This window comes from Pan paniscus, chromosome 3 (genome assembly GCF_029289425.2).
Source record: "Pan paniscus chromosome 3, NHGRI_mPanPan1-v2.0_pri, whole genome shotgun sequence".
In the NCBI taxonomy this organism is placed as follows: domain Eukaryota; kingdom Metazoa; phylum Chordata; class Mammalia; order Primates; family Hominidae; genus Pan; species Pan paniscus.
In genome coordinates, this window is record NC_073252.2 from 86,068,387 (window position 1) to 86,079,743 (window position 11,357).

The following is an 11,357-nucleotide window of genomic DNA, read 5'->3' on the forward strand; positions in this document are numbered from 1 at the left end:
ACAAAAGCCACTTTCCTATGAGAAGTCTAGGACAGTGGTTTCTAAATGCCACTCCACAGACAGTGCTAGTAGGTGACAGACTTCTCCAGTCACAGTGAAATTTAAGCATAAAGAAAATGAGGAAAATTTTTACAAGGCTCTATTTAGACAAAGTTCTTATTCTGACATTACATCCTTCCTACTTTGGAGCTGTTGAATGTATTATCTTTTATGAAAAGAAGGCGATCCAGGTTGAGCATCCCTAACCCAAATATGTGAGTCTGAAATGCTCCAAAACCTAAAACTTCTTGAGCACAAACATGATACTCAAAGGTCATGCTTAAAGGAAATGCTCTCATTGGAGCAGTTTGGATTTTGGGTTTTCAGATTAGGGATGCTGAACCAGTAAGTATAATGCAAACATTCCAAAATATTTTTGAAAATCCCAAATCCAAAACACTTCTGGTCCCAAGTATTTCAAATAAGGGATACTCAACCTGTAATATATTTCTTCATTTCTTTCTTTATTTTATTATTATTTTAAGATGGCTCATGGCCCACTGCAGCCTCAAACTCCTAGGCTCAAGTGATCTTCCGACCTCAACCTCCCAGGTAGCTCAGGTAGCTGGGACTGCAGGCATGCATCACCATGCCTGGCTAATTTTTAAAAAATTTTTTTGTGGAGGCAGAGTCTCACCTTGCTGCCCAGGCCAGTCTCGAACTCCTGGCTTCAAGCAGTCCTCCTTCCTCAGCCTCCCAAAGTATTAGGATTACAGGTGTGACCACTATGCCTGGCCCATATTTCTTCATTTAGTTTTTTCTTTGCCTGCTGTGTTTTAATGTTCTTCCTTGTTCAAACAAAAAGTTGGCTATTCCTTGCTGTTAGTTAAATTTGCCAATCTATGAAACTGAAAAATGCAAGAGTCCCAGCCTGGTGTTAAATACAAAGAAATCCCAGGTAAATGGCATGCACCCAGTTCCTGCTTGCCCATGTCCTTGGTGAGGTTTCTGTGGGGTCTCAGTGTTCTGCTCCTCACTCAGTGACCCCTTGTTCTTCAGGAGGACCTGGATTTGGATCACAGTTCTTTACCACGTCCCATGAGCAGCCGAAGTTTCCCTCGAAGCCTGGATGACTCTGAGGAGGATGACGATGAAGATAGTGGACATAGCTCCAGAAGGAGGGGAAGCATTTCTAGTGGCGTTTCTTATGAAGAGTTTCAAGTGTAAGTATAAAGGAATTGGCAGAATTTGCGTTGACAAGAGTCCACATGAGACTAGGCAGTTTCCCTCATCTCTCTGAATTCACTCCTTTCCATTACTAATCATCCAGCTTTTAAAATTAACTTGTACTGGCCGGACGCAGTGGCTCATGCCTGTAATCCCACCACTTTGGGAGGCCAAGGCAGGCAGGTCATGAGGTCAGAAGTTCGAGATGAGCCTGGCCAACATAGTGAAACCCCATCTCTACTAAAAATACAAAAAATTAGCTGGGCGTGGTGGTGGGCACCTGTAATCCTAGCTACTTGGGAGGCTGAGGCAAAAGAATTGCTTGAACCTGGGAGGCAGAGGTTACAATGAGCCGAGATCACGCCACTGCACACCAGCCTGGGTGACAGTGCAAGACTCTGTCTCAAAAAAAAATTATCAATTGGTGTTTTGTCTCTTACATAATATGTTTACTATAGGGATTAGCAAATAAGAGCAAAAGAAAACATTAACATTTCCCATATTTCTACCAATGAAAAATGTTTATTAATATATCAGTGTTTGTGTCTCTATTTGCGTGTGTTTATCAATGTTTCTATATATTTTTATGGCCTAACATATGGTTCGTCCTGAAGAATGTTCGTTGTGCATTTGAGAAGAATGAATATTTTGCTGTTGTTGAATGGAGTGTTCTGTAGATGTTTGTTAGGTCTAGTTTGTTTATAGTTTTATTCAGGTCTCCCATTTCCTGGTTGATCTTCTGCCTAGATGTGGTATTCACGTTTGAAAGTGGGGTATTAAAGTCTCCAAGTATTATTAGTTGGAGTTCATCCCTTCAATTCTGTAAGGTTTTGCTTTGTGTATTTTGGAACTCTGTTGTTGGGTGCATACATATTTATAACTAGTATATTTTCCTAATATATTGATCCTATTTTCTCTCTGAACTTAATGAGGCTAAAGAAAAAAAAGAATTGACCCTGTTTTCATTACAAGATGTTATCCACTTTATCTCTAGTAAAATTCTTTGTTTTAAGTATTTTTTGTTTGATATTACTGTAACCACTCCAGCTTTCTTTTGGTTGCTGTTTGCATGATAAATCTTTTTCCATCCTTTTACTTTAAACTTATTTATATCTTTTATTCTGAAGTATGTCTCTCCTGTAGACAGCATATAATTGGATCTTATCTTTTTATCCAGTTTGACAATTTCTGTTTTTGATTAGATTGCTTAATCCATTCATTTAATGTTATCATTGATGTAGTTGATTTCTGTCTGCAATTTTATTTTTTGTTTCCTAGCTTACTTTTTTTTGTTCCTCTTTCACTGCTTTCTTGTACATTAAGTGAATATTTTCAAGTATAACATTTACATTTTTTTAATGATTTTTCATTTTTTAAGTCATTTTCTTAGGAGTTGCTCCAAGACTTAGTTTATACAATTAACTTATGAAAAATTACTTCAGATATATATTAACTGAATCCAGTGAGATATAGAAATATCATTTCTATTTAGCTTTTTTCCTCTTCCCTCTTTTTGTGCTATATATTCATCTATCTATATGTATATATAGTCATTTACATATGTTGCAAATCACATTGTTAGAACAATATTACATTTTTATAACACATTGTGTGATATATAGTATATAATTTTATATCTCTTAATGAAGCTGAGAGAAGAGAAAGTATATATTTATAAATTTGTATATTAACCTACTTTTTTACCATTTCTAATTCTCTTCTTTTGCTCCTCTGGATTCAAGTTATCATCTGTCGTCATTCTCTTTCTCCGATACAGCTTTGCTACTGCCTACCTCCTATTATTGTCAAATATATTACATTTCTATTATAGACCTTCAGATCCAATTATGTACATATTTTTATACAACTGCTTTTTAAATCAGTTAAGGAACAAAAGGAGAAATGTACATATATACTATATTTTATACCTACGCAGTTATCTTTACCAATGTTCTTTGCCTTTTTATGTGGATTCTGATTACTATCTGGAGTCACTTGCTTTCAGCATAAAGAATTTCCTTTAGTATTTTTTGTAAAGCAGGTTTGCTAGCAATGAATTCTTTCATTTTTTATCTGAGAATGTTTTTCTTTCTCCTTCATTTCCTCTGGCTTGTATTGTTTCTGATGAGAAGACAGCTGCTAATTTTACTGTGGTCCCCTTGTACATGATGACTCAATTTTCTCTCACCACTTTCAAGATTTTTTTGCTTTTGTCTTTCAGTATTTTTACTATGATACGTCTGGGTATAAATCTCTGAGTTCATCCTCCTTGGAAAGTGTTTTTTCTGCTTCTTTCACTTTCTCTTCTCCTTTGGGACCCGTATTATGCATATGCTTAGGGGTATCACATATTTCTCTTAGGCTCTGTTCGTCGTCATTTTTTTTCCCTCTCTGTTCCTCAGAGTGCATAGTCTGTATGGATGTATCTTCAAGTTCACTGACTTGTTCTTCTGTCAGCTTGCTTAAATCTCTGTTGAGCTCCTCTAGTTATTTATTTATTTATTTATTATTTATATATATATAGAGAGAGAGAGAGACAGGGAGACAGGGTCTCACTCCATCACCCAGGCTGGAGTACAGTGGTGTAATCATGGCTCTCTACAGCCTGAACACCTGGGCTCAAATGATCCTCCTGCCTCAACCTCCCAAGTAGCTAGGACTATGGGCACATGCTGCCATGCCTGGCTAATTTTTAAAAAAAAATTTGTAGAGATGGCATCTTGTTATGTTGCCCAGGTTGGTCTTAAACTCCCAGCCTCAAGTGATCCTTCCGCCTCGGCCTCCCAAAGTGCTGGGGTCACAGGTATGAGCCACCGCACTTAGCCTGAATTTTTTATTTATTATACTTTTCAACTCCAGAATTTCTATTTGGTTCTTTTTAGCAATCTCTGTCTCTTTATTCTGTATTTGATGATATCCTGTATTTGATGAGACAATGTCATCATAACTTCCTTTTTTTTTTAAGAGATAGGGTCTCTCTCTGTCACCCAGGCTAGAGTGCAGTGGCATGATCCCAGCTCACTGCAGCCTCAAACTCCTGAACTCAAGCAATCCTCCCACCTCAGCCTCCTAAGTACCTGACACTACAGCCATGAGCCACTGTACCCAGCTAATTTTTATTTTTTTGTAGAGATGGGGTCTAAGTTGCCCGGGCTGGTCTCAAACTCCTGGGCTCAAGTGATCCTCCCTGCTCAGGCTCCCAAAGTGCTGGGATTACAGGCATGAACCACTGGACCCAGCCTCCTTTATTTCTTTAACCATGGTGGGGTTTTTTATTATTTGTTTGTTTGTTTTAACCTGTTTGAATATATTTATAATAGGTACCTTCAGGTCTTTGTCTGCTAAGTCTGACATCTGGGCCCTCTCAAAGACAGTTTCAGTTGTCTTTTTTTTTTTCTTCTTGTGTATGGGAACATTTTCCTGTTTTTTTGTTTTGTTTTTTGTTGTTTTGTTTTGTTGTTGTTGTTGTTGTTGTTGTTAAAGATTGGACATGTTAGATAATATATTGTAGGAACTCTGGCTAGTGATTCCCTTTCCTCCCCAGGACTTGTTTTTATTGCTCTTTGCTTGTTTACTTTTTCATACAGTCTGTTTCCCCACAGTATCTGCCTCTGACTTTATTCCTTAGAGGGCGCAGCTGTGGCCATGTACGTAGTCACTCTGGGAAGACAGTGGTTTTAGCAGCGTGCTCATTAACTTTCTCTGACCTCTTTGTTATACCTCCTGCCTCTGTGGATATTAGACCTAGTTATTACATTTCATTGTTTACTGATTGGTCTATTGTTTTCCAGAATGCCTTGGGATGTAATTTGCTCCACAGTCTGATCCACTTAAATTCAGGCCTCTTTGCAGGGCTAGTTTTAGAGGCCAGTCTTTTTTTTTTTTTTTTTTTTTTTGAGACAGAGTCTCACTCTGTTGCCCAGGCTGGAATGTAGTGGTGCAGTCTCAGCTCACTGCAGCCTCAATCTCTCAGGCTCAAGCAATCTTCCCACCTCAGCTTCTCAAGTAGCTAGGACTACAGGTGCACGCCACCATGCCTGGTTAATTTTTGCATTTTTTATAGAGATGGGGTTTTACCATGTTGCCCCGGCTGGTCTCAAACTCCTGAGTTCAAGCAATCCACCCACCTCAGCCTCACAAAAGGCCGGGATTACAGATATGCACCACCACGCCTGGCCCCTGAGGCCAGTCTTTAACTGTCTTCTTAGCTGTCTCTTTCCCTGGTTCTCTCTGGTGAACTAGCTGGTAATTTGTTTATCTCATGAGGCTACCAGATTCCTTGTAAATGCTTATCCCCACAATCTCCATTGTTTTCAAGAGCATCCTTAGTCTTTAATTTCCTCACGCTTCATTCCAAATAAAGTCCATTCACTTGAGAAGAGTTCTATATTCCTATGACCTGTGTCTCCCCATGAGCAAAACTGCTACTGCTTTACAGAGCCAGGGACAGTGGCCCACCTCTCTGTGACATCCTGCTTTATGAACAAGTCACTGGGCTCAGATGGCAGTCTCTGATTTTCTCACCTTGCTTCTTCTGGCATGGAAACTCCACCCTGCAAGTGGGAACTGAGTGGAAGAAGAGAGCCCCATTCCCCTTAGCCACTCTTAACAGGATTAGAACCTCTGCAACATGCATTTAAGAATGGGAACAGGCTGGGCACAGTGGCTCACGCCTGTAATCCTAGCACTTTGGGAGGTCAAGGCAGGAGGATTGCTTGAGCCAGGAGTTCAGGACCAGCCTGTGCAACATGGTGAGACCCTCATCTCTACAAGAAATAGAAAAATTAACTGGTGGGTTGTGCATACCTGTAATCCCAGCTACTCGGGAGCCTGAAGTGGGAGGATTGCTTGAACCTGGAGGCAGAGGTTGCAGTGAGTCAAGATTACACCATTGCACGCCAGCCTGGGCAACAGAGTGAGACTCTGTCTCAAAAAAAAAAAAAAAAAGAGTAGGAACATTGAGGCTGGGCATGGTGGCTCATGCCTGTAATCCTAGCACTATGGGAGGCCAAGGCAGGAGTATCACTTGACGCTAGGAGTTCAAGACCAACCTGGGTAACTTAGCGAGACTTTGTCTCTATTAAAAAAAAAAAAAAAAGCCGTAAAAAACTTTTTTAACAAGAGTGGGAAAGCCGGGCACAGTGGCTCACACCTGTAATCCCAGCACTTTGGAAGGCCAAGGCAGGCGGATCACCTGAGGTCAGGAGTTTGAGACCAGCCTGGCCAACGTGGTGAAACCCCATCTCTACTAAAAAATAGAAAAATTATCTGGGCATGGTGGTGCACACCTGTAGTCCCAGCTACTCGGGAGGCTGAGGCAGGAGAATCACTTGAACCTACGAGGCAGAAGTTGCAGTAAGCCAAGATCACGCCACTGCACTCCAGCCTGGGCGACAGAGCAAGACTCTGTCTCAAAAAAAAAAAAAAGGGTGGAAATGTTAGGATGAGAAATGCTGGCAGCCTGCCCCTCCCTGGGAGATACTGTAGCCCTAGACTGGAAGTCGGGGGAGGAGGGAGCCCTGTGCTCTTAGCTGCACCCATGTGAAGTTGTGCTTCTATCACATGAGCTGGGGACAGGAGAGAAGGCTCAGATTATGGCTTCAGTGCCACAGAATCTCTTCATACTAAAATTTAGTAGATTTTCTTGAATAAATGCTTTTTCATTTGCTGTACACCCTTAAAAGTTTCTAGAAATTTTTAATATTTGAGTTTTAAAAAATAATTTTCAACAGTTACAGTTATTTCACTAAAGAGAGAGTCTACAGAACCCTCTTGCCACCATTGCAGAGGTTGTCTTTGGCTTACGAGTTTTTAAAGTATTTGTATACATTTTTTAAGTTCAAAATAATAGAATTGTAAGTGAACATGCTGTTTTCATACTGTTTTTCAAGCTTTATTTAATATATTGTAAATCTAATTCTATTTTATTAAATAGTCTGCCACAGTATAATGTCTGATGTCTCCTTAGAATTTTATTGTATGGATGAACAATGATTATTTAATTTCCTACCAATTGTTGGGTGTTTTTTGTTTGTTTGTTTGTTTTTGAGACTGGGTCTCACTCTGTCACCCAGGCTGGAGTGCAGGAGTGCAGTGGAATGATCACGGCTCACTGCAGCCTCAACATCCCAAGGCTCAGGTGATCCTTCCACCTCAGCCTCGCAAGTAGCTCGGAGTACAGGCACATGCCACCATGCCCACCTATTTTTTAGAGATGAAGTTTTGCCATCCTGCCCAGGCTGGCTCGAACTCCTGGCCTCAAGCGATCTGCACACTTCCGCCTCCCAAAATGCCAGGATTACAGGCGTGAGCCATCATGCCCTACCCCCCATCAATTGTTTGATGTAGCCATTTTTCAATGATCCGCGATTAAGAAGCAGCACTCTTTTATAGCCAAAAATTACACATATATAAAATTTTCCTTTAGAAAATGTTCTAAAAATGGAATGTCTAAATAAAGGGTTAGGCATACATTCTTAAGACTTCTGATACGCGCTGACTTGCAGGAAAGTTGTTTCAGTTAACACTCCCACCAGCGGCATCCGAGAGTTAATCTGTAAAGCTTGAGACAACTTAGAAAGTGTTTCAAGTGATTGTGTTGCTTAAGAAAAAAATCTTAGCACTTCCTTTTGAAAAGCCAGTGGGGCTGAAAAGACAATGACAAGCACTTTGTCCCTCTGTACTGTGTTTTCCTTGCAGCCTGGTGAGACGAGTGGACCGGATGGAGCATTCCATCGGCAGCATAGTGTCCAAGATTGACGCCGTGATCGTGAAGCTAGAGATTATGGAGCGAGCCAAACTGAAGAGGAGGGAGGTGCTGGGAAGGCTGTTGGATGGGGTGGCTGAGGTCAGTAGTCATGAGCTGAAAACACCACTGCTGAGCATGGTGTTATTAATGAAAATATATGTTGGTGACAGTTGTATTTGAAGTATTGAAGAAGAGTAAAAAAAATTTACGTTTATAGAAATTCACAATGATGTTTCCGTTTACTCTAATTTTCAGATTTTTTTCTCTGAAACAGAAACACTCTTTCTATAAAATCTCTTGCTATAAAACATCAATGTAGTCATATTGTCTAACCCTTAGGCTGAGATGTTTATCTTTCTCCATAACTACAGATAAAATTATAATCTGGAGGTGTTACTTTCTTAATACTCCATATGCTAATGGTCCTGCCTTCACTGCAGGGTAGAATTAAGTGAAAAATTACTCCAGCAACTCTGAGATTTGCTATTATATGCTGTAAATCTCCAGCCTTACCAAACTACAGATTATTTGGTCCCTGGACTTCCTAAGGCATTTCCTTCTACTGCCCCCCAACACCAGTTTCTTTTTCCCTTTTTAGGATGAAAGGCTGGGTCGTGACAGTGAAATCCATAGGGAACAGATGGAACGGCTAGTGCGTGAAGAGTTGGAACGCTGGGAATCCGATGATGCAGCTTCCCAGATCAGTCATGGTTTAGGCACGCCAGTGGGACTAAATGGTCAACCTCGCCCCAGAAGCTCCCGCCCATCTTCCTCCCAATCTACAGAAGGCATGGAAGGTGCAGGTGGAAATGGGAGTTCTAATGTCCACGTATGATATGTGTGTTTCAGTATGTGTGTTTCTAATAAGTGAGGAAACGGCTGTCCTGAATTGCTGTAACAAGCACACTATTTATATGCCCTGACCACCATAGGATGCTAGTCTTTGTGACCGATTGCTAATCTTCTGCACTTTAATTTATTTTATATAAACTTTACCCATGGTTCAAAGATTTTTTTTTCTTTTTCTCATATAAGAAATCTAGGTGTAAATATTGAGTACAGAAAAAAAAATCTTCATGATGTGTATTGAGTGGTACGCCCAGTTGCCACCATGACTGAGTCTTCTCAGTTGACAATGAAGTAGCCTTTTAAAGCTAGAAAACTGTCAAAGGGCTTCTGAGTTTCATTTCCAGTCACAAAAATCAGTATTGTTATTTTTTTCCAAGAGTGTGAAGGAAAATGGGGCATTCCTTTCCACTCTGGCATAGTTCATGAGCTTAATACATAGCTTTCTTTTAAGAAAGGAGCCTTTTTTTTCAACTAGCTTCCTGGGGTAAACTTTTCTAAAAGATAAAATGGAAAGGAACTCCAAACTATGATAGAATCTGTGTGAATGGTTAAGATGAATGTTAAATACTATGCTTTTTTGTAAGTTGATCGTATCTGATGTCTGTGGGACTAACTGTATCACTTAATTTTTACATTATTTTGGCTCTAATTTGAATAAGCTGAGTAAAACCACCAAAGATCAGTTATAGGATAAAATGGCATCTCTAACCATAACACAGGAGAATTGGAAGGAGCCCTAAGTTGTCACTCAGTTTAATTTCTTTTAATGGTTAGTTTAGCATAAAGATTTATCTGCATATTCTTTTTCCCATGTGGCTCTACTCATTTGCAACTGAATTTAATGTTATAACTCATCTAGTGAGACCAACTTACTAAATTTTTAGTATGCACTGAAAGTTTTTATCCAACAATTATGTTCATTTTAAGCAAAATTTTAAGAAAGTTTTGAAATTCATAAAGCATTTGGTTTTAAACTATTTTAAGAATATAGTACTCGGTCAGGTATGACGGCTCACGCCTGTAATCCCAGCACTTTGGGAGGCCGAAACAGGCGAATCACTTGAGCCCAGGAGTTCAAGACCAACATGGGCAATGTGGCGAAACTCCATCTCTACAAAAAATGCAAAAATAAAAAATATAGTACTCAAGTATTCTTGATCCTGTGTTTCAAAACTAGAATTTGTAATCCAAATGGAGCTCAATCTAATAAAAAAGAGGTTTTGGTATTAAAAGTTCATACATTAGACAGTATCAGCCAAAATTTGAGTTAGCAACACTGTTTTCTTTACGAGAGGGTCTCACCCAAATTTATGGGGAGAAATCTATTTCTCAAAAAAAAAATCTTCTTTTACAGAAATGTTGAGTAAGGTGACATTTTGAGCGCTAATAAGCAAAAGAGCATGCAGTGCTGTTGAATAACCCTCACTTGGAGAACCAAGAGAATCCTGTCATTTAATGCTATATTTTAATTTCACAAGTTGTTCATTTAACTGGTAGAATGTCAGTCCAATCTCCAATGAGAACATGAGCAAATAGACCTTTCCAGGTTGAAAGTGAAACATACTGGGTTTCTGTAAGTTTTTCCTCATGGCTTCATCTCTATCTTTACTTTCTCTTGAATATGCTACACAAAGTTCTTTATTACTACATACTAAAGTTTGCATTCCAGGGATATTGACTGTACATATTTATGTATATGTACCATGTTGTTACATGTAAACAAACTTCAATTTGAAGTGCAGCTATTATGTGGTATCCATGTGTATCGACCATGTGCCATATATCAATTATGGTCACTAGAAAGTCTTTTTATGATACTTTTTATTGTACTGTTTTTCATTTCACTTGCAAAATTTTGCAGAATTCCTCCTTTCTACCCATAAATTACATATATTTTTCTTCTTTAGTCATGGAGAATTCCCCCCTCATCTCTTCCCTATTATCTTTCCCTGTGTACTGGTATTATTAAAAAGGCGTTACATACGCAAGTCTTTCTCGACAATCAAGAATGTTATTAATGTGTAATACTGAGCACTTTACTTCTTAATAAAAACTTGATATAGTAGCAGATGTGAGAGTTGTCTGTTTTCTAAGTAGTCACAGGTAATGTGCCTTTTATCATGAGACTTTGACTTTGAAAAAGGCACCTTCTCTATGTCCGAAAACATTAATTGGGACATTTCTCTGTTTATTACACGAGCTACACAATTCAGGTACCCAGTTAGCCTTTAAGCACAGGGCTGTCATTTATGGCATTTTTGTTTTTATTTTCCTGAAACGAAGATTCCAGGGCAGGTGGTTTATTTGAGAGGTGTAGGCAATAGGGATAGTGGAGTGGGAAAGACGGGGAGAAGAGAGGGTGCCAGTAAAGGGCGTGTCATCTAGCTGCATAACAGCATAGGCTGCCAAAGCCTAATTCCTGTGGTAAAATGCTGAGAAACAGTGTAGGACAAATGAGAACAAACAATTCAGACTTATCCCAGCTGAAGGGCCAGGACTTTGGTTGAAAGACCACTCTGGGAGAATGATAGCAATTCCCTAGCACGTCCAGTAG

At 39.4% G+C, this 11,357-nt stretch overlaps 1 protein-coding gene across 1 annotated transcript in view; it reads left to right on the plus strand.

Moving 5' to 3' along the window:
- Positions 1-10,868, plus strand: part of PKD2 (polycystin 2, transient receptor potential cation channel) — a 70,053-nt gene extending 59,185 nt beyond the window's left edge. The window contains exons 13-15 of the mRNA XM_034958903.4: positions 1,039-1,202; positions 7,906-8,053; positions 8,553-10,868. Coding sequence (XP_034814794.3) covers positions 1,039-1,202; positions 7,906-8,053; positions 8,553-8,789 — 549 coding nt within the window. The 3' untranslated portion in view covers positions 8,790-10,868. The remainder of the gene's footprint in view (positions 1-1,038; positions 1,203-7,905; positions 8,054-8,552) is intronic.
- The last annotated feature ends 489 nt before the right edge of the window (positions 10,869-11,357 follow it).